The sequence below is a fragment of the Scyliorhinus torazame genome, unplaced genomic scaffold (genome assembly GCF_047496885.1).
Source record: "Scyliorhinus torazame isolate Kashiwa2021f unplaced genomic scaffold, sScyTor2.1 scaffold_584, whole genome shotgun sequence".
NCBI lineage: Eukaryota > Metazoa > Chordata > Chondrichthyes > Carcharhiniformes > Scyliorhinidae > Scyliorhinus > Scyliorhinus torazame.
Window position 1 is genome coordinate 39,325 of NW_027308311.1, and position 23,939 is coordinate 63,263.

At 57.4% G+C, this 23,939-nt stretch overlaps 1 protein-coding gene across 1 annotated transcript in view; it reads left to right on the forward strand.

Annotated features, from left to right (window-relative positions):
- Window positions 1-22,273, forward strand: part of LOC140406528 (neural cell adhesion molecule L1-like) — a gene marked incomplete at its 3' end in the record, with an annotated part of 51,431 nt that extends 29,158 nt beyond the window's left edge. The window contains exons 2-5 of the mRNA XM_072494531.1: window positions 7,321-7,432; window positions 8,715-8,881; window positions 20,257-20,419; window positions 22,149-22,273. Of these exons, the coding sequence (XP_072350632.1) occupies window positions 7,321-7,432; window positions 8,715-8,881; window positions 20,257-20,419; window positions 22,149-22,273 (567 nt within the window). The remainder of the gene's footprint in view (window positions 1-7,320; window positions 7,433-8,714; window positions 8,882-20,256; window positions 20,420-22,148) is intronic.
- Window positions 22,274-23,939: the final 1,666 nt, after the last annotated feature.

A 23,939-nucleotide genomic window follows, 5' to 3' on the forward strand; every position in this document is an offset into this window, starting at 1 on the left:
TCCCCGAGACACTGCGTCGCCCCACATCCATCCCCGAGACACTGCCTCACCCCACATCCATCCCCGAGACACTGCGTCACCCCATAACCATCCCCGATACACTGCCTCACCCCACATCCTTCCCCCAGACACTGCCTCACCCCACATCCATCCCCGAGGCACTGCGTCACCCCACATCCATCCCCGAGACACTGCGTCACCCCACATCCATCCCCGAGACACTGCGTCACACCATAACCATCCCCGAGACACTGCCTCACCCCACATCCATCCCCCAGACACTGCCTCACCCCACATCCATCCCCGAGGCACTGCCTCACCCCACATCCATCCCCCAGACACTGCCTCACCCCACATCCATCCCCGAGACACTGCCTCACCCCACATCCATCCCCGAGACACTGCGTCACCCCACATCCATCCCCGAGACACTGCCTCACCCCACATCCATCCCCGAGACACTGCGTCACCCCACATCCATCCCCGAGACACTGCGTCACCCCACATCCCTCCCCGAGACACTGCCTAGGCCCATATCCGTCCCCGAGACACTGCCTCACCCCACATCCATTCCCGAGACACTGCGTCACCCCACATCCATCCCCGAGACACTGGCTCACCCCATATCCATCCCCGAGACACTGCCTCACCCCACATCCATCCCCGAGACAGTGCGTCACCCCACATCCATTCACGAGACACTGCCTCGCCCCACATCCATCCCCGAGACACTGCGTCACCCCACATCCATCCCCGAGACACTGCGTCACCCCACGTCCATCCCCGAGACACTGCCTCACCCCACATCCATCCCCGAGACACTGCGTCACCCCACATCCATCCCCGAGACACTGCCTCACCCCACATCCATCCCCGAGACACTGCGTCACCCCACATCCATCCCCGAGACACTGCGTCACCCCACATCCATCCCCGAGACACTGCGTCACCCCACATCCATCCCCGAGACACTGCCTCACCCCACATCCATCCCCGAGACACTGCGTCACCCCACATCCATCCCCGAGACACTGCGTCGCCCCATATCCATCCCCCAGAGACACTGCCTCACCCCATATCCATCCCCGAGGCACTGCCTCACCCCACATCCATCCCCGAGACACTGCCTCACCCCACATCCATCCCCGAGACACTGCCTCACCCCACATCCATCCCCGAGACACTGCCTCACCCCACATCCACCCCCGAGACACTGCCTCGCCCCACATCCATCCCCGAGACACTGCCTCACCCCACATCCATCCCCGAGACACTGCCTCACCCCATATCCATCCCCGAGACACTGCGTCACCCCACATCCATCCCCGAGACACTGCCTCACCCCACATCCATCCCCGAGACACTGCCTCACCCCATATCCATCCCCGAGACACTGCCTCACCCCACATCCATCCCCGAGACACTGCCTCACCCCATATCCATCCCCGAGACACAGCGTCACCCCATAACCATCCCTGAGACACTGCGTCACCCCACATCCATCTCCCAGACACTGCCTCACCCCACATCCATCCCCGAGGCACTGCGTCACCCCACATCCATCCCCGAGACACTGCCTCACCCCACATCCATCCCCGAGACACTGCCTCACCCCACATCCATCCCCGAGACACTGCGTCGCCCCACATCCATCCCCTAGACACTGCCTCACCCCACATCCATCCCCGAGACACTGCGTCACCCCACATCCATCCCCGAGACATTGCCTCACCCCACATCCCTCCCCGAGACACTGCCTCACCCCACATCCATCCCCGAGACAGTGCCTCACCCCATATCCATCCCCGAGACACTGCGTCACCCCACATCCATCCCCGAGACACTGCCTCACCCCACATCCATCCCCGAGACACTGCGTCACCCCACATCCCTCCCCGAGACACTGCGTCACCCCACATCCATCCCCGAGACACTGCCTCACCCCACATCCATCCCCGAGACACTGCGTCACCCCATAACCATCCCCGATACACTGCCTCACCCCACATCCATCCCCCAGACACTGCCTCACCCCACATCCATCCCCGAGGCACTTTGTCACCCCACATCCATCCCCTAGACACTGCGTCACCCCATATCCATCCCCGAGACACTGCGTCACCCCACATCCATCCCCGAGACACTGCCTCACCCCATATCCATCCCCGAGACACTGCGTCGCCCCACATCCATCCCCCAGACATTGCGTCACCCCACATCCCTCCCCGAGACACTGCGTCACCCCATATCCATCCCCGAGACACTGCGTCGCCCCACATCCATCCCCCAGACATTGCGTCACCCCATATCCATCCCCGAGACACTGCCTGACCCCATATCCATCCCCCAGACACTGCGTCACCCCACATCCATCCCCCAGACACTGCGTCACCCCAGATCCATCCCCGAGACACTGCCTCACCCCACATCCATTCCCGAGACACTGCGTCACCCCAGATCCATCCCCGAGACACTGCCTCACCCCACATCCATTCCCGAGACACTGCGTCACCCCATAACCATCCCCGAGACACCGCGTCACCCCACATCCATCCCCCAGACACTGCCTCACCCCACATCCATCCCCCAGACACTGCCTCACCCCACATCCATCCCCGAGACACTGCCTCACCCCACATCCATCCCCGAGACACTGCGTCACCCCACATCCATCCCCGAGACACTGCGTCGCCCCACATCCATCCCCGAGGCAATGTGTCACCCCATATCCATCCCCCAGAGACACTGCCTCACCCCACATCCATCCCCGAGACACTGCCTCACCCCACATCCATCCCCGAGACACTGCCTAACCCCACATCCATCCCCCAGACACTGCCTCACCCCACATCCATCCCCGAGACACTGCGTCACCCCACATCCATCCCCGAGACACTGCCTCACCCCACATCCATCCCCGAGACACTGCCTCACCCCACATCCATCCCCGAGACACTGCCTAACCCCACATCCATCCCCCAGACACTGCCTCACCCCACATCCATCCCCGAGACACTGCGTCACCCCACATCCATCCCCGAGACACTGCGTCACCCCACATCCATCCCCGAGACACTGCCTCACCCCACATCCATCCCCGAGACACTGCCTCACCCCATATCCATCCCCGAGACGCTGCCTCACCCCACATCCATCCCCGAGACACTGCGTCACCCCACATCCATCCCCGAGACACTGCCTCACCCCACATCCATCCCCGAGACACTGCCTCACCCCATATCCATCCCCGAGACGCTGCCTCACCCCACATACATCCCCGAGACACTGCGTCACCCCATAACCATCCCCGAGACACTGCATCACCCCACATCCATCCCCGAGACACTGCCTCACCCCACATCCATCCCCCAGACACTGCCTCACCCCACATCCATCCCCAAGGCACTGTGTCACCCCAGATCCATCCCCGAGACACTGCGTCACCCCACATCCATCCCCGAGACACTGCCTCACCCCACATCCATCCCCGAGACACTGCCTCACCCAACATCCATCCCCCAGACACTGCCTCACCCCACATCCATCCCCAAGGCACTGTGTCACCCCAGATCCATCCCCGAGACACTGCGTCACCCCACATCCATCCCCGAGACACTGCCTCACCCCACATCCATCCCCGAGGCACTGCGTCACCCCACATCCATCCCCGAGACACTGCGTCACCCCACATCCATCCCCGAGACACTGCCTCACCCAACATCCATCCCCCAGACACTGCCTCACCCCACATCCATCCCCGAGACACTGCGTCACCCCACATCCATCCCCGAGACACTGCCTCACCCCACATCCATCCCCGAGACACTGCCTCACCCCACATCCATCCCCGAGACACTGCGTCACCCCACATCCCTCCCCGAGACACTGCCTAGGCCCATATCCGTCCCCGAGACACTGCCTCACCCCACATCCATTCCCGAGACACTGCGTCACCCCACATCCATCCCCGAGACACTGCCTCACCCCACATCCATCCCCCAGACATTGCGTCACCCCACATCCATCCCCGAGACACTGCGTCACCCCACATCCATCCCCGAGACACTGCGCCACCCCACATCCCTCCCCGAGACACTGCCTCACCCCATATCCATCCCCGAGACACTGCCTCACCCCACATCCATCCCCGAGACACTGCGTCACCCCACATCCATTCACGAGACACTGCCTCGCCCCACATCCATCCCCGAAACACTGCCTCACCCCACATCCATCCCCGAGACACTGCGTCACCCCACATCCATCCCCGAGACACTGCCTCACCCCACATCCATCCCCGAGACACTGCGTCACCCCACATCCATCCCCGAGACACTGCCTCACCCCACATCCATCCCCGAGACACTGCGTCACCCCACATCCATCCCCGAGACACTGCCTCACCCCACATCCATCCCCCAGACACTGCCTCACCCCACATCCATCCCCGAGACACTGCATCACCCCACATCCATCCCCGAGACACTGCCTCGCCCCATATCCATCCCCCAGAGACACTGCCTCACCCCATATCCATCCCCGAGGCACTGCCTCACCCCATATCCATCCCCGAGACACTGCCTCACCCCATATCCATCCCCGAGACACAGCGTCACCCCATAACCATCTCTGAGACACTGCGTCACCCCACATCCATCTCCCAGACACTGCCTCACCCCACATCCATCCCCGAGGCACTGCGTCACCCCACATCCATCCCCGAGACACTGCCTCACCCCACATCCATCGCCGAGACACTGCCTCACCCCACATCCATCCCCGAGACACTGCCTCACCCCACATCCATCCCCGAGACACTGCGTCACCCCACATCCATCCCCGAGACACTGCGTCACCCCACATCCATTCCCGAGACACTGCCTCGCCCACATCCATCCCCGAGACACTGCCTCACCCCACATCCATCCCCGAGACACTGCCTCACCCCACATCCATCCCCGAGACACTGCCTCACCCCATATCCATCACCCAGACACTGCCTCACCCCACATCCATCCCCGAGACACTGCCTCACCCCACATCCATCCCCCAGACATTGCGTCACCCCACATCCATCCCCGAGACACTGCGTCACCCCACATCCATTCACGAGACACTGCCTCGCCCCACATCCATCCCCGAGACACTGCCTCACCCCACATCCATCCCCGAGACACTGCGCCACCCCACATCCCTCCCCGAGACACTGCCTCACCCCATATCCATCCCCGAGACACTGCCTCACCCCACATCCATCCCCGAGACACTGCGTCACCCCACATCCATTCACGAGACACTGCCTCGCCCCACATCCATCCCCGAGACACTGCCTCACCCCACATCCATCCCCGAGACACTGCGTCACCCCACATCCATCCCCGAGACACTGCGTCACCCCACATCCATCCCTGAGACACTGCCTCACCCCACATCCATCCCCGAGACACTGCCTCACCCCACATCCATCCCCGAGACACTGCCTCACCCCACATCCATCCCCGAGACACTGCCTCACCCCATATCCATCCCCGAGACACTGCGTCGCCCCACATCCATCCCCGAGACACTGCCTCACCCCACATCCATCCCCCAGACATTGCGTCACCCCACATCCATCCCCGAGACACTGCCTCACCCCACATCCATCCCCGAGACACTGCCTCACCCCACATCCATCCCCGAGACACTGCCTCGCCCCATATCCATCCCCGAGTCACTGCGTCACCCCACATCCATCCCCGAGACACTGCGTCGCCCCACATCCATCCCCGAGACACTGCCTCACCCCACATCCATCCCCCAGACATTGCGTCACCCCACATCCATCCCCGAGACACTGCGTCACCCCACATCCATCCCCGAGACACTGCGCCACCCCACATCCATCCCCGAGACACTGCCTCACCCCACATCCATCCCCCAGACATTGCGTCACCCCACATCCATCCCCGAGACACTGCCTCACCCCACATCCATCCCCCAGACATTGCGTCACCCCACATCCATCCCCGAGACACTGCCTCACCCCACATCCATCCCCGAGACACTGCGTCACCCCACATCCATTCACGAGACACTGCCTCACCCCACATCCATCCCCGAGACACTGCGTCACCCCACATCCATCCCCGAGACACTGCCTCACCCCACATCCATCCCCGAGACACTGCGTCACCCCACATCCATCCCCGAGACACTGCCTCGCCCCACATCCATCCCCGAGACACTGCGTCACCCCACATCCATCCCCGAGACACTGCCTCGCCCCATATCCATCCCCCAGAGACACTGCCTCACCCCAAATCCATCCCCGAGGCACTGCCTCACCCCATATCCATCCCCGAGACACTGCCTCACCCCATATCCATCCCCGAGACACAGCGTCACCCCATAACCATCCCCGAGACACTGCCTCACCCCATATCCATCCCCTAGACACTGCGTCACCCCACATCCATCTCCCAGACACTGCCTCACCCCACATCCATCCCCGAGGCACTGCGTCACCCCACATCCATCCCCGAGACACTGCCTCACCCCACATCCATCCCCGAGACACTGCCTCACCCCACATCCATCCCCGAGACACTGCCTCACCCCACATCCATCCCCGAGACACTGCCTCACCCCACATCCATCCCCGAGACACTGCCTCACCCCACATCCATCCCCGAGACACTGCCTCACCCCACATCCATCCCCGAGACACTGCCTCACCCCACATCCATCCCCGAGACACTGCCTCACCCCACATCCATCCCCGAGGCACTGCGTCACCCCACATCCATCCCCGAGACACTGCGTCATCCCACATCCATCCCCGAGACACTGCGTCACCCCACATCCATCCCCGAGACACTGCCTCACCCCACATCCATCCCCGAGACACTGCCTCGCCCCACATCCATCCCCGAGACACTGCGTCATCCCATATCCATCCCCCAGAGACTCTCACCCCCATATCCATCCCCCAGAGACTCTCACCCCCATATCCATCCCCCAGAGACTCTCACCCCCATATCCATCCCCCAGAGACGGTCACTCTCTGTCCATCCCCCAGAGACGGTCACTCTCTGTCCATCCCCCAGAGACGGTCACTCTCTGTCCATCCCCCAGAGAGGGTCACTCTCTGTCCATCCCCCAGTGGCTGTGTTACTCTCTATTCCTTCTCTGTTCCTCTTGCTGTGTGGAATGCTGACCGGCGCAGTGAGTGTGGAGATTCACGTTGCCGCTTCCACTGTTTGTTGGCTGATGTGTGTCGTGTTTGATGTGCTGCTGTGGAGACAGCACCCTGACGTGTGTTCCCTCTCTCTCCTGCAGAGTTACCGGCTCAGGTACTGACCCCCTCGGACCAGGAGTACGTGATAGTGGAGCGACAGTCGGCCTCCATCCACTGCCACGCGTTCGGTGCACCAACCCCCCAGATCGTCTGGTAAGCATTGTGCTGCGCTTGATTTTTGTTACGATGTGATTGTGTTCCCTCCTCGGACAACAGCCTGGACGTGACTACCTCCCATCAATGCACCATTGTGGGGCTCAGCCTCCGAATGTGATGGTTTACCCTCTCTGACGGTGACGGGCTGGGATTATTCTGCACTTGTATAATCTCAAAAACCTCACAGGACTGGAATTACAACTCCCCACCGTCACTCAGTGTCCCATTCCCCCCGAGCTCCATGTGGACAGCCCCAACACCGTCCCTCTCGGGGCCCCCCCTCCCCCTCCCCTCGGCCCGCCCCCCCCCCCTCGCTCGTCACACCGCCCCCTCCCCCCCCCCCCCCCCCCTCGGCCCACCGCCCTCCCCCCCGCCCCCTCGTCCCACCGCCCCCCCCTCGGCCCACCGCCCTCCCCCCCGCCCCCTCGTCCCACCGCCCCCCCCCATCCCACCGCCCTCCCACCCCCCCCCTCGGCCCACCGCCCTCCCCCCCCCCCCCCCTCGGCCCACCGCCCTCCCCCTCACCCCCCTCCCTCGGCCCACCGCCCTCCCCATCCCCCCCCTCCCTCGGCCCACCGCCCCCCCCCTCCCTCGGCCCACCGCCCCCCCCCCTCGGCCCATCTACCCCCCCTTTGGCCCACCTCCCCCCCCCCTTTGGCCCACCTCCTTCCCCCCACCCCCTTCCCCCCCCCCTCGGCCCTCCCCCCCCCCCCCCCTCAGCCCCCCCCCCCCTTGGCCCAACTCCCTCCCCTCCCCTCAGCCCCCCACCCCGTTCCCCCCTCCCCCCCACCCCCTTCCCCCTCCCCCCCACCCCTCCCCCTCGCCCCCCTCCCCCCTCACCCCCCTCACCCCCCCTCCCCCCTCCTCCCACCCTCACCCCCCCTCACCCCCCCTCACCCCCCCTCCCCCCCCTCGCCCCCCCTCCCCCCCCTCGCCCCCCCCTCGGCCCACCTCGCCCCCCCTCACTCTCTCCAACCCCTGACCCTCCCTCCTCCCCTCTGCCTCCTCCCCTCTCCCTCCTCCCCTCTGCCTCCTCCCCTCTCCCTCTTTCGCTTTCCCCACCCCTCTTCCCCCCCCCCCCTCCCACATGCCCCCTCCCCTGCAGAACCACAATGCCTGCCCGCCCCCCCCCAACCCCCAGCGATAAGCCTTTGGCCTGGTTGTAACACGGCTGATGGGTAGGCACGTGGGGGGGAGGGGGGGGTTTCAGGGATTTGGACTGTGGAAAGGATACCTGTTTCCGGGGTAATTTGCTGCCCTTTCCCCTGTTTTAATCCAGGACTAAGGAAGACATGGAAACGGTGTTGCAGGACAGACGTTACTTCCTGAACACCAGTGGCACGTTGTGGATTGAGAATGCCCAAAGTGCGGACGCCGGGATCTTTACCTGTAATGCCACGAACAGGATTGGCACAGACATTATCACAGCCACTCTGATAGTTAAAAGTAAGGATTGATGGCAGTCAGCGAGGTTTATTAATCAGAAAATCCATAGAGAGGACATTACAATCCGCTGACACACAGTATTCACAGACTGGTACCTGTACAGGTGAGTGTGTATCTCTCAGACTGATACCTGTACAGGTGAGTGTGTATCTCTCAGACTGGTACCTGTACAGGTGATTGTGTATCTCTCAGACTGATACCTGTACAGGTGAGTGTGTATCCCACAGACTGGTACCTGTACAGGTGAGTGTGTATCTTTCTGAGTGATACCTGTACAGGTGAGTGTGTATCTCTCAGACTGGTACCTGTACAGCTGAGTGTGTATCTCTCAGACTGATGCCTGTACAGGTGAGTGTGTATCTTTCTGAGTGATACCTGTACAGGTGAGTGTGTATCTCTCAGACTGATACCTGTACAGGTGAGTGTGTATCTCTCAGACTGACACCTGTACAGGTGAGTGTGTATCTCTCAGACTGATGCCTGTAGAAGTGAGTGAGTATCTCTCAGACTGATACCTGTGCAGGTGAGTGAGTATCTCTCAGACTGATACCTGTACAGGTGAGTGTGTATCTCTCAGACTGATGCCTGTATAAGTGAGTGAGTATCTCTCAGACTGATACCTGTACAGGTGAGTGTGTATCTCTCAGACTGATACCTGTACAGGTGAGTGTGTATCTCACAGACTGGTACCTGAACAGGTGAGTGTGTATCTCTCAGACTGGTACCTGTACAGCTGAGTGTGTATCTCTCAGACTGATGCCTGTACAGGTGAGTGTGTATCTTTCTGAGTGATACCTGTACAGGTGAGTGTGTATCGCTCAGACTGATGCCTGTACAGGTGAGTGTGTATCTCTCAGACTGGTACCTGTACAGGTGAGTGTGTAACTCTCAGACTAGTACCTGGACAGGTGAGTGTGTATCTCTCAGACTGATACCTGTACAGGTGAGTGTGTATCTCACAGACTGGTACCTGTACAGGTGAGTGTGTATCTCTCAGACTGGTACCTGTACAGGTGAGTGTGTATCTCTCAGACTGGTACCTGTACAGGTGAGTGTGTATCTCTCAGACTGGTACCTGTACAGGTGAGTGTGTATCTCTCAGACTGATGCCTGTACAGGTGAGTGTGTATCTCTCAGACTGATACCTGTACAGATGAGTGTATATCTCTCAGACTGGTACCTGTACAGGTGAGTGTGTATCTCTCAGACTGGTACCTGTACAGGTGAGTGTGTATCTCTCAGACTGACACCTGAACAGCTGAGTGTGTGTCTCTCTGAGTGATATCTGTACAGGTGAGTCTGTATCTCACAGACTGATACCTGTACTGGTGAGTGTGTATCTCTGAGTGATACCTGTATAGGTGAGTGTGTATCTCACAGACAGATACCTGTAGAGGTGAATGTGCATCTCTCAGCTGATACCTGTACCGGTGAGTGTGTATCTCTCTGTGTGATACCTGTACAGGTGAGTGTGTATCTCTCAGACTGGTACCTGTACAGGTGAGTGTGTATCTCTCAGACTGGTACCTGTACAGATGAGTGTGTATCTCTCAGACTGATAGCTGTACAGGTGAGTGTGTATCTCTCAGACTGATAACTGAACAGGTGAGTGTGTCTCTCTCAGACTGATACCTGTACAGGTGAGTGTGTCTCTCTCAGACTGATACCTGTACAGGTGAGTGTGTATCTCTCAGACTGATACCTGAACAGCTGAGTGTGTATCTCTCAGGCTGGTACCTGTACAGGTGAGTGTGTATCTCTCAGACTGATAACTGAACAGGTGAGTGTGTCTCTCTCAGACTGATACCTGTACAGGTGAGTGTGTCTCTCTCAGACTGATACCTGTACAGGTGAGTGAATATCTCTTGCAGACTGATACCTCTACAGGTGAATGTGTATCTCTCAGACCGATAACTGTACAGGTGAGTGTGTACCTCGCAGACTGATACCTGTACAGGTGAGTGTGTATCTTTCTGAGTGATACCTATACAGGAGAGTGTGTATCTCTCTCATACTGATAGCTGTACAGGTGAGTGTGTATCTCTCATACTGATACCTGTACAGGTGAGTGTGTATCTCTCAGACTGATACCTGTACAGGTGAGTGTGTATCTCTCAGACTGGTACCTGTACAGGTGAGTGTGTATCTCTCAGACTGGTAACTGTACAGGTGAGTGTGTTTCTTTCTGAGTGATACCTGTACAGGTGAGTGTGTATCTCTCAGACTGATACCTGTACAGGTGAGTGTGTATCTCTCAGACTGGTACCTGTACAGGTGAGTGTGTATCTCTCTGACTGATACCTGTACAGGTGAGTGTGTATCTCTCAGACTGATATCTGTACAGGTGAGGGTGTATCTCACCGACTGATACCTATACAGGTGAGTGTGTATCTCTCAGACTGATAAACCTGAATTGGTGAGTGTGTATCTCTGAGTGATACCTGTACAGGTGAGTGTGTAGCTCACAGACAGATACCGGTAGAGGTGAATGTGCATCTCTCAGACTGATACCTGTACAGGTGAGTGTGTATCTCTCAGACTGATCCCTGTACAGGTGAGTGTGTATCTCTCAGACTGCTAACTGTACAGGTGAGTGTGTATCTCTCAGACTGGCACCTGAACAGCTGAGTGTGTTTCTCTCTGAGTGATATCTGTACAGGTGAGTCTGTATCTCACAGACTGATACCTGTACTGGTGAGTGTGTATCTTTCTGAGTGATACCTGTACAGGTGAGTGTGTATCTCTCAGACTGGTACCTGTACAGGTGAGTGTGTATCTCTCAGACTGGTACCTGTACAGGTGAGTGTGTATCTCTCAGACTGATGCCTGTACAGGTGAGTGTGTATCTCTCAGACTGGTACCTGTACAGGTGAGTGTGTATCTCTCAGACTGGTACCTGTACAGGTGAGTGTGTATCTCTCAGACTGGTACCTGTACAGATGAGTGTGTATATCTCAGACTGGTACCTGTACAGGTGAGTGTGTATCTCTCAGACTGGTACCTGTACAGGTGAGTGTGTATCTCTCAGACTGGTACCTGTACAGGTGAGTGTGTATCTTACAGGTTTAAGGAAGTGTTGGAGGGTTGAGCTGGGGCTGCAGGGCTAAAAAGGATGCCGTTGGAAGGGGTTAGGATGAAGTTTAAGGGGGTTATTATCAGGTTGGAGGCGTTAAGGTTGGATGGGAGGGTGTTAATATGAGGTTTGAGGTGGGTCGGATGAAGTTGGAGGTGCTAGAATGGCGTTGGAGGGGTTCCGATTACGTTGGAGGGGTTACAATATGATTGGTGGGGTTAAGATAGGTTTGGAGGGGTTTAAATGGGATTGAAGTGAAATGGGATGAGGTTTGAGTGGGTATGTTGGGGTTAAAGAGGTTGCGTTGGGGTTAGAGGGGTTGCGTTGGGGTTAGAGGGGTTAAGTTGGGTTAGAGGGGTGAAGTTGGGGTTAGAGGGGTTAAGTTGGGGTCAGAGGGGATACGTTGGGGTCAGAGGGGATACGTTGGGGTTAGAGGGGGTACGTTGGGGTCAGAGGGGGTACGTTGGGGTCAGAGGGGGTACGTTGGGGTCAGAGGGGGTACGTTGGGGTCAGAGGGGGTACGTTGGGGTCAGAGGGGGTACGTTGGGGTCAGAGGGGGTACGTTGGGGTCAGAGGGGGTACGTTGGGGTCAGAGGGGATACGTTGGGGTCAGAGGGGATACGTTGGGGTTAGAGGGGTTACGTTGGTGTCAGAGGGGTTACAAAGAACAAAGAACAAAGAAAAGTACAGCACAGGAACAGGCCCTTCGGCCCTCCAAGCCCGTGCCGACCATGCTGCCCGACTAAACTACAATCTTCTACACTTCCTGGGTCCGTATCCCTCTATTCCCATCCTATTCATGTATTTGTCCAGATGCCCCTTAAATGTCACTATCGTCCCTGCTTCCACCACCTCCTCCGGCAGCGAGTTCCAGGCACCCACTACTCTCTGTGTAAAAAAACTTGTCTCCTCCATCCACTCTAAACCTTGCCCCTCTCACCTTAAACCTATGCCCCCTAGTAATTGACCCCTCTACCCTGGGGAAAAGCCTCTGACTATCCACTCTGTCTATGCCCCTTATAATTTTGTAGACCCCAATCAGGTCGCCCCTCAACCTCCGTCGTTCCAGTGAGAACAAACCGAGTTTATTCAACCGCTCCTCATAGCTAATGCCCTCCGTACCAGGCAACATTCTGGTAAATCTCTTCTGCACCCTCTCTAAAGCCTCCACATCCTTCTGGTAGTGTGGCGACCAGAATTGAACACTATACTCCAAGTGTGGCCTAACTAAGGTTCTATACAGCTGCAACATGACTTGCCAATTCTTATACTCAATGCCCCGGCCAATGAAGGCAAGCATGCCGTATGCCTTCTTGACTACCTTCTCCACCTGTGTTGCCCCTTTCAGTGACCTGTGGACCTGTACACCTAGATCTCCCTGACTGTCAATACTCTTGAGGGTTCTACCATTCACTGTATATTCCCTACCTGCATTAGACCTTCCAAAATGCATTACCTCACATTTGTCCGGATTAAACTCCATCTGCCATCTCTCCGCCCAAGTCTCCAAACAATCTAAATCCTGCTGTATCCTCTGACAGTCCTCATCGCTATCCGCAATTCCACCAACCTTTGTGTCGTCTGCAAACTTACTAATCAGACCCGTTACATTTTCCTCCAAATCATTTACATATACTACAAACAGCAAAGGTCCCAGCACTGATCCCTGTGGAACACCACTGGTCACAGCCCTCCAATTAGAAAAGCATCCTTCCATTGCTACTCTCTGCCTTCTATGACCTAGCCAGTTCTGTATCCACCTTGCCAGCTCACCCCTGATCCCATGTGACTTCACCTTTTGTCCTAGTCTGCCATGATGGATCATGTCAAAGGCCTTACTGAAGTCCATATAGACAACATCCACTGCCCTACCTGCATCAATCATCTTAGTGACCTCGTCGAAAAACTCTATCAAGTTAGTGAGACAAGACCTCCCCTTCACAAAACCGTGCTGCCTCTCACTAATACGTCCATTTGCTTCCAAACGGGAGTAGATCCTGTCTCGAAGAATTCTCTCCAGTAATTTCCCTACCACTGCCGTAAGGCTCACCGGCCTGTAGTTCCCTGGATTATCCTTGCTACCCTTCTTAAACAGAGGAACAACATTGGCTATTCTCCAGTCCTCCGGGACATCACCTGAAGACAGTGAGGATCCAAGGATTTCTGTCAAGGCCTCAGCAATTTCGTCTCCAGCCTCCTTCAGTATTCTGAGGTAGATCCCATCAGGCCCTGGGGACTTATCTACCTTAATATTTTTTAAGACACCCAACACCTCGTCTTTTTGGATCTCAATGTGACCCAGGCTATCTACACACCCTTCTCCAGACTCAACATCCACCAATTCCTTCTCGTTGGTGAATACTGATGCAAAGTATTCATTTAGTACCTCGCCCATTTTCTCTGGCTCCACACATAGATTCCCTCCCCTGTCCTTCAGTGGGACAACCCTTTCCCTGGCTACCCTCTTGCTTTTTATGTACGTGTAAAAAGCCTTGGGATTTTCCTTAACCCTATTTGCCTGAGTGATACCTGTACAGGTGAGTGTGTATCTCTCAGACTGATACCTGTACAGGTGAGTGTGTATCTCTCAGACTGATACCTGTACAGGTGAGTGTGTATCTCTCAGACTGGTACCTGTACAGGTGAGTGTGTATCTCTCTGACTGGTACCTGTACAGGTGAGTGTGTATATCTCAGACTGATATCTGTACAGGTGAGGGTGTATCTCACCGACTGATACCTATACAGGTGAGTGTGTATCTCTCAGACTGATACCTGAATTGGTGAGTGTGTATCTCTGAGTGATACCTGTACAGGTGAGTGTGTATCTCACAGACAGATACCTGTAGAGGTGAATGTGCATCTCTCAGACTGATACCTGTACAGGTGAGTGTGTATCTCTCAGACTGATCCCTGTACAGGTGAGTGTGTATCTCTCAGACTGCGAACTGTACAGGTGAGTGTGTATCTCTCAGACTGACACCTGAACAGCTGAGTGTGTGTCTCTCTGAGTGATATCTGTACAGGTGAGTCTGTATCTCACAGACTGATACCTGTACTGGTGAGTGTGTATCTCTGAGTGATACCTGTACAGGTGAGTGTGCATCTCACAGACTGATACCTGTATAGGTGAGTGTGTATCTCACAGACAGATACCTGTAGAGGTGAATGTGCATCTCTCAGCTGATACCTGTACGGGTGAGTGTGTATCTCTCTGTGTGATACCTGTACAGGTGAGTGTGTATCTCTCAGACTGGTACCTGTACAGATGAGTGTGTATCTCTCAGACTGATAGCTGTACAGGTGAGTGTGTATCTCTCAGACTGATACCTGTACAGGTGAGTGTGTATCTCTCAGACTGATACCTGAACAGCTGAGTGTGTATCTCTCAGACTGGTACCTGTACAGGTGAGTGCGTATCTCTCAGACTGATAACTGAACAGGTGAGTGTGTATCTCTCAGACTGATACCTGTACAGGTGAGTGAATATCTCTTGCAGACTGATACCTGTACAGGTGAGTGTGTATCTCTCAGACTGATACCTGTACAGGTGAGTGTGTATCTCTCAGACTGATACCTGTACAGCTGAGTGTGTATCTCTCAGACTGATACCTGTACAGGTGAGTGAATATCTCTTGCAGACTGATACCTGTACAGGTGAATGTGTATCTCTCAGACCGATAACTGTACAGGTGAGTGTGTATCTCTCAGACTGATAACTGAACAGGTGAGTGTGTATCTCTCAGACTGATACCTGTACAGGTGAGTGAATATCTCTTGCAGACTGATACCTGTACAGGTGAATGTGTATCTCTCAGACCGATAACTGTACAGGTGAGTGTGTATCTCGCAGACTGATACCTGTACAGGTGAGTGTGTATCTTTCTGAGTGATACCTATACAGGAGAGTGTGTATCTCTCTCATACTGATAGCTGTACAGGTGAGTGTGTATCTCTCATACTGATACCTGTACAGGTGAGTGTGTATCTCTCGGTGTGATACCTGTACAGGTGAGTGTGTATCTCTCAGACTGATACCTGTACAGGTGAGTGTGTATCTCTCAGACTGGTACCTGTACAGGTGAGTGTGTATGTCTCGGAGTGATACCTGTACAGGTGAGTGTATATCTCTCAGACTGATACCTGTACGGGTGAGTGTGTATCTCTCAGAATGATACCGGTACAGGTGAGTCTGTATCTCTCGGACTGGTACCTGTACGGGTGATTGTATATCTCTCAGACTGGTACCTGTACAGGTGAGTGTGTATCTCTCAGACTGATACCTGTACGGGTGAGTGTGTATCTCTCAGACTGATACCTGTACGGGTGAGTGTGTATCCCTCAGACTGGTACCTGTACAGGTGAGTGTGTATCTCTCAGACTGGTACCTGTACAGGTGAGTGTGTATCTCTCAGACTGATACCTGTACAGGTGAGTGTGTATCTCTCAGACTGATACCTGTACAGGTGAGTGTGTATGTCTCGGAGTGATACCTGTACAGGTGAGTGTGTATCTCTCGGTGTGATACCTGTACAGGTGAGTGTGTATCTCTCAGACTGATACCTGTACAGGTGAGTGTGTATCTCTCAGACTGATACCTGTACGGGTGAGTGTGTATGTCTCGGAGTGATACCTGTGCAGGTGAGTGTGTATCTCTCGGAGTAATACCTGTACAGGTAAGTGTATATCTCTCAGACTGGTACCTGTACAGGTGAATGTGTATGTCTCGGAGTGATACCTGTACAGGTGAGTGTGTATGTCTCTGAGTGATACCTGTACAGGTGAGTGTGTATCTCTCGGAGTAATACCTGTACAGGTAAGTGTATATCTCTCAGACTGGTACCTGTACAGGTGAATGTGTATGTCTCGGAGTGATACCTGTACAGGTGAATGTGTATGGCTCGGAGTGATACCTGTACAGGTGAGTGTGTATGTCTCGGAGTGATACCTGTACAGGTGAGTGTGTATCTCTCAGACTGATACCTGTACAGGTGAGTGTGTATGTCTCGGAGTGATACCTGTACAGGTGAGTGTGTATCTCTCAGACTGATACCTGTACAGGTGAGTGTGTATCTCTCAGACTGGTACCTGTACAGGTGAGTGTGTATCTCTCCGACTGATACTTGTACGGGTGAGTGTGTATGTCTCGGAGTGATACCTGTACAGGTGAGTGTGTATCTCTCCGACTGATAATTGTACGGGTGAGTGTGTATGTCTCGGAGTGATACCTGTACAGGTGAGTGTGTATCTCTCGGAGTGATACCTGTACTGTTGAGTGTATATCTCTCAGACTGGTACCTGTACAGGTGAGTGTGTATCTCTCCGACTGATACTTGCACGGGTGAGTGTGTATGTCTCGGAGTGATACCTGTACAGGTGAGTGTGTATGTCTCGGAGTGATATCCTATAGCTGACTGCAAAACTGCAGGGAAACCTGGCTGCTCCCATTCTGTATATCTCTGTATCCACCCGGACCTCTGAACTACTAGTCCTGTGATATTCCCATCATTCCCTCCCCCACTTAATTGGAAAAATGAATTGGGTCTCTGAATTTCAGAAGAAGGTGAGAACAGAGAAAGTTAAAGGGAGGTTTGCAATCGCGAGGGGTGGTTTCGAGTGAATGAGGAGAACGTGTTTCCTGTGGCAGGGGACTGGGTCGGAAAGGTTGGTACATTGGGGTCGTTTTAGTCCCACAGCAAGTTCTGAAAAGGAATTTATAAAATTCTTGAGTAAATTTGACAAGGATTTGGAGGCAGAGCGCGATGCACTGGATTTCCCAACACAGACTGAATCGGCTGGTACTGTTCCGTATGTACCCGTGGCTCCAACATGGCAGCGTGACAGCTGATATCAGCAGTGTTTGTGCGCGTGCGGGTTAATCTCGAGAGGCAGGCGTTAATCTCGAGAGGCAGGCGTTAATCTCGAGGAGCAGGCGTTAATCTCGAGAGGCAGGCGTTAATCTCGAGAGGCAGGCGTTAATCTCGAGAGGCAGGCGTTAATCTCGAGAGGCAGGCGTTAATCTCGAGGAGCAGGCCTTAATCTCGAGAGGCAGGCGTTAATCTCGAGAGGCAGGCGTTAATCTCGAGGGGCAGGCGTTATTCTCGAGGGGCAGGCGTTAATCTCGAGAGGCAGGCGTTAATCTCGAGAGGCAGGCGTTAATCTCGAGAGGCAGGCGTTAATCTCGAGAGGCAGGCGTTAATCTCGAGAGGCAGGCGTTAATCTCGAGAGGCACACGTTAATCTCGAGGGGCAGGCGTTAATCTCGGGAGACAGGCGATAATCTCGAGAGGCAGGCGTTAATCTCGAGAGGCAGGCGTTAATCTCGAGAGGCAGGCGTTAATCTCGAGAGGCAGGCGTTAATCTCGAGAGGCAGGCGTTAATCTCGAGGAGCAGGCGTTAATCTCGAGAGGCAGGCGTTAATCTTGAGGGGCAGGCGTTAATCTCGAGGGGCAGGCGTTAATCTCGAGAGGCAGGCGTTAATCTCGAGGGGCAGGCGTTAATCTCGAGGGGCAGGCGTTAATCTCGAGAGGCAGGTGTTAATCTCGAGAGGCAGGCGTTATTCTAGAGAGGCAGGCGTTAATCTCGAGGGGCAGGCGTTAATCTCGAGGGGCAGGCGTTAATCTCGAGGGGCAGGCGTTAATCTCGAGAGGCACGCGTTAATCTCGAGGGGCAGGCGTTAATCTCGAGAGGCAGGCGTTAATCTCGAGAGGCACACGTTAATCTCGAGAGGCAGGCGTTAATCTCGAGGGGCAGGCGTTAATCTCGAGGGGCAGGCGTTAATCTCGAGAGGCAGGCGTTATCCTCGAGGGGCAGGCGTTAATCTCGAGGGGCAGGCGTTAATCTCGAGGGGCAGGCGTTAATCTCGAGAGGCACGCGTTAATCTCGAGGGGCAGGCGTTAATCTCGAGAGGCAGGCGTTAATCTCGAGAGGCACACGTTAATCTCGAGAGGCAGGCGTTAATCTCGAGGGGCAGGCGTTAATCTCGAGGAGCAGGCGTTAATCTCGAGGGGCAGGCGTTAATCTCGAGAGGCACGCGTTAATCTCGAGGGGCAGGCGTTAATCTCGAGAGGCAGGCGTTAATCTCGAGGGGCAGGCGTTCATCTCGAGAGGTAGGCGTTAATCTCGAGAGGCAGGCGTTATCCTCGAGGGGCACGCGTTAATCTCGAGGGGCAGGCGTTCATCTCGAGAGGCAGGCGTTAATCTCGAGAGGCAGGCGTTATCCTCGAGGGGCACGCGTTAATCTCGAGGGGCACGCGTTATCCTCGAGGGGCAGGCGTTATCCTCGAGGGGCAGGCGTTATCCTCGAGGGGCACGCGTTAATCTCGAAGGGCACGCGTTATCCTCGAGGGGCAGGCGTTATCCTCGAGGGGCAGGCGTTATCCTCGAGGGGCACGCGTTAATCTCGAGGGGCAGGCGTTCATCTCGAGGGGCAGGCGTTAATCTCGAGAGGCAGGCGTTAATCTCGAGGGGCAGGCGTTATCCTCGAGGGGCAGGCGTTCATCTCGAGAGGCAGGCGTTAATCTCGAGGGGCAGGCGTTCATCTCGAGGGGCAGGCGTTATCCTCGAGGGGCACGCGTTAATCTCGAGGGGCAGGCGTTCATCTCGAGAGGCAGGCGTTAATCTCGAGAGGCAGGCGTTAATCTCGAGAGGCACGCGTTAATCTCGAGAGGCAGGCGTTAATCTCGAGAGGCAGGCGTTAATCTCGAGAGGCAGGCGTTAATCTCGAGGGGCAGGCGTTAATCTCGAGAGGCAGGCGTTAATCTCGAGAGGCAGGCGTTCATCTCGAGAGGCAGGCGTTAATCTCGAGAGGCAGGCGTTAATCTCGAGAGGCAGGCGTTAATCTCGAGGGGCAGGCGTTAATCTCGAGAGGCACACGTTAATCTCGAGAGGCAGGCGTTAATCTCGAGGGGCAGGCGTTCATCTCGAGAGGCAGGCGTTAATCTCGAGAGGCACGCGTTAATCTCGAGGGGCAGGCGTTAATCTCGAGAGGCAGGCGTTAATCTCGAGAGGCAGGCGTTCATCTCGAGAGGCAGGCGTTCATCTCGAGAGGCAGGCGTTAATCTCGAGAGGCACACGTTAATCTCGAGAGGCAGGCGTTAATCTCGAGGGGCAGGCGTTAATCTCGAGAGGCAGGCGTTAATCTCGAGAGGCAGGCGTTAATCTCGAGAGGCAGGCGTTCATCTCGAGAGGCAGGCGTTAATCTCGAGAGGCAGGCGTTAATCTCGAGAGGCAGGCGTTCATCTCGAGAGGCAGGCGTTCATCTCGAGAGGCAGGCGTTAATCTGATCTCATGGTGTGTGGGCAGATGCCAGCCGGATTATCGAGCCTCCGAGGGACCAGCACGTTGAGAGAATGCACGCGGTGACCTTTCGCTGCGTAGTGGACGCGGACCATTCTCTGAAGCGAGCTGACCTGCAGTGGAAGAAGGACGGAGATCCCATCGACGAGGCAGATGACGACGAGAGCAGGTAAGGGAGGGGGGGGGGCGCTCTGGGGTTGGGGTGGGTGGAGGGGGGGGATGGGGGGGTCTCTGGGTTTGGGGTGGGTGGAGGGGGGGGATGGGGGGGTCTCTGGGTTTGGGGTGGGTGGGGAGGGGGGGTGCTCTGGGGTTGGGGTGGGTGGGGGGGCTCTGGGGTTGGGGTGGGGGGGCTCGGGTTGGGGTGGGTGGAGGGGGGGTGGCGGGGGGCTCTGGGGTTGGGGTGGGTGGAGGGGGAGGCTCTGGGGTTGGGGTGGGTGGAGGGGGGTGGGGGGCTCGGGTTGGGGTGGGTGGAGTGGGGCTCTGGGGTTGGGGTGGGTGGAGGGGGGTGGGGTGGGGGGGCTCTGGGGTTGGGGTGGGTGGAGGGGGGTCTCTGGGGTTGGGGTGGGTGGGGGGGGCTCGGGTTGGGGTGGGTGGAGGGGGGTGGGGGGCTCTGGGATTGGGGTGGGTGGAGGGGGGGTGGTGGGGGGCTCTGGGGTTGGGGTGGGTGGAGGGGGGCTCTGGGGTTGGGGTAGGTGGAGGGGGGGTGGGGAGGGGGGCTCTGGGGTTGGGGTGGGTGGAGGGGGGGTGGTGGGGGGCTCTGGGGTTGGGGTGGGTGGAGGGTGGGGGGGCTCGGGTTGGGGTGGGTGGAGGGGGGCTCTGGGGTTGGGGTAGGTGGAGGGGGGGTGGGGAGGGGGGCTCTGGGGTTGGGGTGGGTGGAGGGGGGCTCTGGGGTTGGGGTGGGTGGAGGGGGGGTGGGGAGGGGGGCTCTGGGGTTGGGGTAGGTGGAGGGGGGGTGGGGAGGGGGGCTCTGGGGTTGGGGTGGGTGGGGGGGGCTCGGGTTGGGGTGGGTGGAGGGGGGCTCTGGGGTTGGGGTGGGTGGAGGGGGGGCTCTGGGGTTGGGGTGGGTGGAGGGGGGGTGGGGGGGCTCTGGGGTTGGAGTGGGTGGGGGGGGTGGGGGGGGCTCTGGGGTTGGGGTGGGTGGGGAGGTGGGGGGGGCTCTGGGGTTGGAGTGGGTGGGGAGGTGGGGGGGGCTCTGGGGTTGGGGTGGGTGTAGGGTGGGGGGGCTCGGGTTGGGGTGGGTGGAGGGGGGGCTCTGGGGTTGGGGTAGGTGGAGGGGGGGTGGGGAGGGGGGCTCTGGGGTTGGGGTGGGTGGAGGGGGGGCTCTGGGGTTGGGGTGGGTGGAGGGGAGGTGGGGGGGGCTCTGAGATTGGGGTGGGTGGAGGGGGGGGTGGGGGGGCTCTGGGGTTGGGGTGGGTGGGGGGGGCTCGGGTTGGGGTGGGTGGAGGGGGGCTCTGGGGTTGGGGTGGGTGGGGGGGCTCTGGGGTTGGGGTGGGTGGGGGGGGCTCGGGTTGGGGTGGGTGGAGTGGGGCTCTGGGGTTGGGGTAGGTGGAGGGGGGGTGGGGAGGGGGGCTCTGGGGTTGGGGTGGGTGGAGGGGAGGTGGGGGGGGCTCTGAGATTGGGGTGGGTGGAGGGGGGGTGGGGGGGGCTCTGGGGGTGGGGTGGGTGGAGGGGGGCTCTGGGGTTGGAGTGGGTGGGGGGGGTGGGGGGGGCTCTGGGGTTGGGGTGGGTGGGGGGGGTGGGGGGGGCTCTGGGGTTGGGGTGGGTGGAGGGGGGCTCTGGGGTTGGGGTGGGTGGGGGGGGGGCAGACCCACATGTCCCGTTAACACCGCGTGTCTGGGGCGACGGGTGACCGGTCTCGGCTCCACTCTCCGTGTCGAACTGTTGTGATCTTCGCCCAGGTATCACATCCAGGACGGGGAGCTGAGGATCAAAAGTGTGGCCTACGAGGACGAGGGGATCTATACGTGCGTGGGAAGGACGGAGCTGGACACGGTGATGGCCAGCGCACAGCTCATCGTGGTCGGTAGGTGCCCCCCCCCCCGGGTCACCCTGCTGCTGGGGGTGGGGCGCAGTAACCTCAATCCTCAGAGCAGCCCGGAGCCCGATCGGAAAAGGAATCTCGATGCACTGGAAGCATTAACTGTGACCCTCTCTATCCAAAGACACTGCCCAGTCCCGATGAGGGAGGGGTGTAGGGGCTGGAGGAGGTTACAGAGATAGGGAGGCGTGTAGGGGCTGGAGGAGGTTACAGAGATAGGGAGGGGTGTAGGGGCTGGAGGAGGTTACAGAGATAGGGAGGGGTGTCGGGGCTGGAGGAGGTTACAGAGATAGGGAGGCGTGGAGGGGCTACAGGAGGCTACAGAGATAGGGAGGGGGTGTAGGGGCTGGAGGGGGTTACAGAGATAGGGAGGGGTGTAGGGCTGGAGGAGGTTACAGAGATAGGGAGGGTGTAGGGGCTGGAGGAGGTTACAGAGATAGGGAGGGGTGTAGGGACTGGAGGAGGTTACAGAGATAGGGAGGCGTGTAGGGGCTACAGGAGGTTACAGAGATAGGGAGGGGGTGTAGGGGCTGGAGGAGGTTACAGAGATAGGGAGGGGTGTAGGGGCTGGAGGAAGTTACAGAGATAGGGAGGGGTGTAGGGGCTGGAGGAGGTTACAGAGATAGGGAGGGGTGTAGGGGCTGGAGGAGGTTACAGAGATAGGGAGGCGTGTAGGGGCTGCAGGAGGTTACAGAGATAGGGAGGGTGTAGTGGCTGGAGGAGGTTACAGAGATAGGGAGGGGTGTAGGGGCTGGAGGAGGTTACAGAGATAGGGAGGGGTGTAGGGACTGGAGGAGGTTACAGGGTTAGGGAGGGGTGTAGGAGCTGGAGGAGGTTACAGAGATAGGGAGGGGTGTAGGGGCTGGAGGAGGTTACAGAGATAGGGAGGGGTGTAGGGGCTGGAGGAGGTTACAGAGATAGGGAGGGGTGTAGGGGCTGGAGGAGGTTACAGAGATAGGGAGGGTGTAGTGGCTGGAGGAGGTTACAGAGATAGGGAGGGAGTGTAGGGGCTGGAGGAGGTTACAGAGATAGGGAGGGGTGTCGGGCTGGAGGAGGTTACAGAGATAGGGAGGGTGTAGGGGCTGGAGGAGGTTACAGAGATAGGGAGGGTGTAGGGGCTGGAGGAGGTTACAGAGATAGGGAGGCGTGTAGGGGCTGGAGGAGGTTACAGAGATAGGGAGGGGTGTCGGGCTGGAGGAGGTTACAGAGATAGGGAGGGGTGTCGGGCTGGAGGAGGTTACAGAGATAGGGAGGGGTGTAGGGGCTGGAGGAGGTGACAGAGATAGGGAGGGGTGTAGGGGCTGGAGGAGGTTACAGAGATAGGGAGGGTGCAGGGGCTGGAGGAGGTTACAGAGATAGGGAGGGTGTAGGGACTGGAGGAGGTTACAGAGATAGGGAGGGGTGTTGGGGCTGGAGGTGGTTACAGAGATAGTGAGGGGTGTAGGGGCTGGAGGAGGTTACAGAGATAGGGAGGGGTGTCGGGGCTGGAGGAGGTTACAGAGATAGGGAGGCGTGTAGGGGCTACAGGAGGTTACAGAGATAGGGAGGGGGTGTAGGGGCTGGAGGAGGTTACAGAGATAGGGAGGGGTGTTGGGGCTGGAGGTGGTTACAGAGATAGTGAGGGGTGTAGGGGCTGGAGGAGGTTACAGAG